Raw genomic sequence first — 3177 nt, forward strand, 5'->3', positions numbered from 1 at the left:
GCTAATCATGTAGATCGAAGGTGCACATAATTTTTCGTTTCATCTATCTGATGAGCGCACAACATGATTAGGGTGTATCTGACGACCTCTGCGGAGTTCAGAGATATATTTGGTTTACATGTATTTTGTAGTTTAGGATTTGTAATCTGTCCCCTACCTTATCTCTAGGAGAGGCTTCTTTCCCTCCAAGTTTGTACTCCTATATATACTTGCCCGTGAGGGTCAAGCGCATCTTTCACTTCTTGACTGTCCCGGCGGCGGACCGGTCAGGGTGCGGGAGCGGGCGCTCTTCTCGTTTCTAGACTTAGCCATGCTTGTGGCGACGGCAGGACCGGCGAAGGACTGTGCGAGTCAGCTACGAAAGAATGGTGTTGACACTATCTTCTTTATTATTGAAGAATATATGTATACCATATGCAGGGTAACTCTATCCTCTTTATTATTCAAGAATTTAGGTATACAATATGGTGCCCATATCCCAAATATATATAAATATATAATATGCCTTTTTGAGTAGGAGAGCAACTGCCCCTATCTTGCAGGAACGAGAAAGACCCCCAAAATACATGCATAAATTCGTGGTACAACTCACACAGAGATAGAAATCGACTAAGCAGAAAGGATAACAAAAATTAAAAATTGTGTAACGGAAGAGCCACGTAAATATAGCTCGTTATTGGCAGCAACATATTAACTTGTTCAACAATGGCCAGCGGCGTAGAGATGTCCCATCAGGCGAGGTTCGGCGTATAGCACAAGCGGTTTGGCTAGGAATAAATCGTGCTCCGACTCACTGAGATCGACAGCTGCTACACCCGTTGGCTTGGTCCACGTGAATCCCTGCAGTAGCCGTCCAAAGAGCATTACGCACATGGCCGTGCCAAGTGACGCCGCCACGCACCCACGGCGGCCAGTGCTGAAGGAGATGAACCGCAACTCATTCTCCGTGAGAGTCACATCATTGTCGGCTGTTGTATTAATATGACGCTCTGGCTTGAAGCGTAGCGGCTCGTCCCAGACAGCTGGGTTCCGTCCGAGTCCCATACGGCTGAGGATGACATGGCTGCCCTTGGGCACACGGTAACCGGCAACGTTGCTGTCAGCAAGCGCGACGTGTGGCACATTGAAGGGTGCGACAGGGTGCAGCCGGAATGCCTCACGAATGCACGCCTTGAGATAGGGGAGGTGCAGGATGTCTGACTCCTGGACAAGCCGCTCTCGGCCCACCACCTGGTCGATTTCCTCCACCGCCTTCCGCATCACCTCGGGAATGTTGGACATCTCCGCCAGCGCCCACTCCACTGCGTTTGATGGGTTGTCAACGGCGGCAAATATTATGTCCTGCGCCATCAACCCAAGTGACAGATTAATGAATTTATGTATAATTTTTTGCATCTTGGACCTTCATAGACATGCTTGATGTTGACAACGGTTTTTCTTCTCTTTTTGGCCCATGGATTTGGGTGGCGTGCGCTTGGACTTCCATGCAATGCATGCTTTACGTGTGTACCAAAGTGGTTATGTACATACCTGCGACTGTGCTTTCACCTCCTCGATGGTGAGAAGAGGGTTCCCCGCTGCGTCCTTGAGCGTGATGAGCACATCAAGAAAGTCCTCGACCTCCTCCCTCTGGCCGGACTTCCATTGCCTCCACCTCTCATCAATGACCGTGTCGTGCAGCCGGTTCACCGTCGCATTGGCCTCCATCACAATCTTCTCGTGTCCGTCCAGGTCGAGGCCGATGCCGCGCAGCCATGGTAGGTAGTCAGAGATGCAGAACGCATAGAGGAGACCTAGCGAGGTGAACACAGCGTCCATGTGCTCCACCTCCATCGTGCCCGAGCCGCCATCTGGCCGAGGCTCGCCGAAGTACCGCCGGCCGAAGACGAGCCGCCGGATGACGTTACCACAGTAATGCCTTGCAACGTGTCTCACGTTAACGGCAGAGGACGGCGCGGTGGCGAGCGTGTAGACGTAGCTTGTGAGGTTGTCGGCCTCTTGGGCACGCTGGTTGTGGAGCCACCGGTGCCGGGAGGGGCAGATGATTTCGGAGGTGAGTACGCGGCGCATCTTCTTCCACTGGTCGCCGAATGGGGACAGCACGGCGTTCTTGTACCCGCCGCTAAATGCCGATGAGGCAAAGGTGAGCGGGCGGGAGGCGAAGTTGGCGTCCTGCTTCTTGAGTACCTCGCGGGCGATCTTCGGGCAGGTGATGGGGATGACAAATATGCGGCCGAGGCGGATGCAGGCGATGTCGGTGCCCATTTCCTGCATCATCAAGTGTATCCATCGGAACGCCGGCCTGTTGAGCATCATCTCCGGCAGGTTGCCCACCAGGGGCCACGAGAATGCAGGGCCCGGAGGGAGCTGCGTGGCACCACCGCACATGACCTTGCTCTTGGGCTTGGTGATGGACACAAGGACGACGAAGGCTAGCAACGGCAATAGCCCCATCGCCGCTAAGCACAGCGAATCCATCGGTGGAAGCATATCTACAGTAGTTAGATATAATAAGTACTTTTTATGCATGTCATGTCTACAAGTTATGTTATATAATCATGTATATATAGTGCCTGGACGGAGACGAATATGCTCTGCATGTGAATGTGATGGATACGCACCTGCCACACTGGCGTATCGTAGACCACATATCCTTCTTGTGCTGTCACATGGGTTTGGTCTCTCCTGTTCACGTGAGTAGGGCCACACATCTTATACTCGTGTCACCCGTGTTCAGTTATGCCTATTGTACTCCACCCATGGAGCCGTGCATCTGCCGTCTTGCATGAGATCAGCCCGCTCATCTGTTAACCGGCATCTATTCAATAAAAATCATAGGTGCGCAGGCACATAGTCGAACCCGAAGCTAATGCATTTTCTACTAATAAATATAAATAATAACTAGAACCTTCCAAATAATTTTCTTTCCATTTGCTATTTTCATGCACTAATAAGCTTCACGGCATTGATTGTTGACTGGTTTCCAAAAATGGATGATATTGATTCCCTCATAAAAGACTTCTTTTCTCAAACAATTCAACTATAATTTTGTTCAAAATAGTCTAAATACTCGAACACTTGTACTTGGGTACATATATACCCTATGATTATTCTAGGTTTTAGATACCTTCAAATATTTCCGTTATATTTGTAAGTGCATACTAAAGTTTTCACAAA

The 3177-nt window shown here is 50.0% G+C and overlaps 1 protein-coding gene across 1 annotated transcript; it reads right to left on the reverse strand.

Moving 5' to 3' along the window:
• Window positions 1–430: 430 nt before the first annotated feature.
• LOC119325453 (tyrosine N-monooxygenase-like) lies at window positions 431–2516 on the reverse strand. The gene is made up of 2 exons (XM_037599196.1): window positions 1531–2516; window positions 431–1341 (listed from the first exon to the last, which is right to left on the reverse strand). The coding sequence occupies exons 1-2, from the start codon at window positions 2488–2490 to the stop codon at window positions 700–702; spliced, it is 1602 nt and encodes a 533-aa protein (XP_037455093.1). The 5' UTR covers window positions 2491–2516; the 3' UTR covers window positions 431–699.
• Between the last annotated feature and the right edge of the window lie 661 nt (window positions 2517–3177).

Source organism: Triticum dicoccoides, chromosome 6B (genome assembly GCF_002162155.2).
Source record: "Triticum dicoccoides isolate Atlit2015 ecotype Zavitan chromosome 6B, WEW_v2.0, whole genome shotgun sequence".
NCBI classification, from domain to species: Eukaryota; Viridiplantae; Streptophyta; class Magnoliopsida; order Poales; family Poaceae; genus Triticum; species Triticum dicoccoides.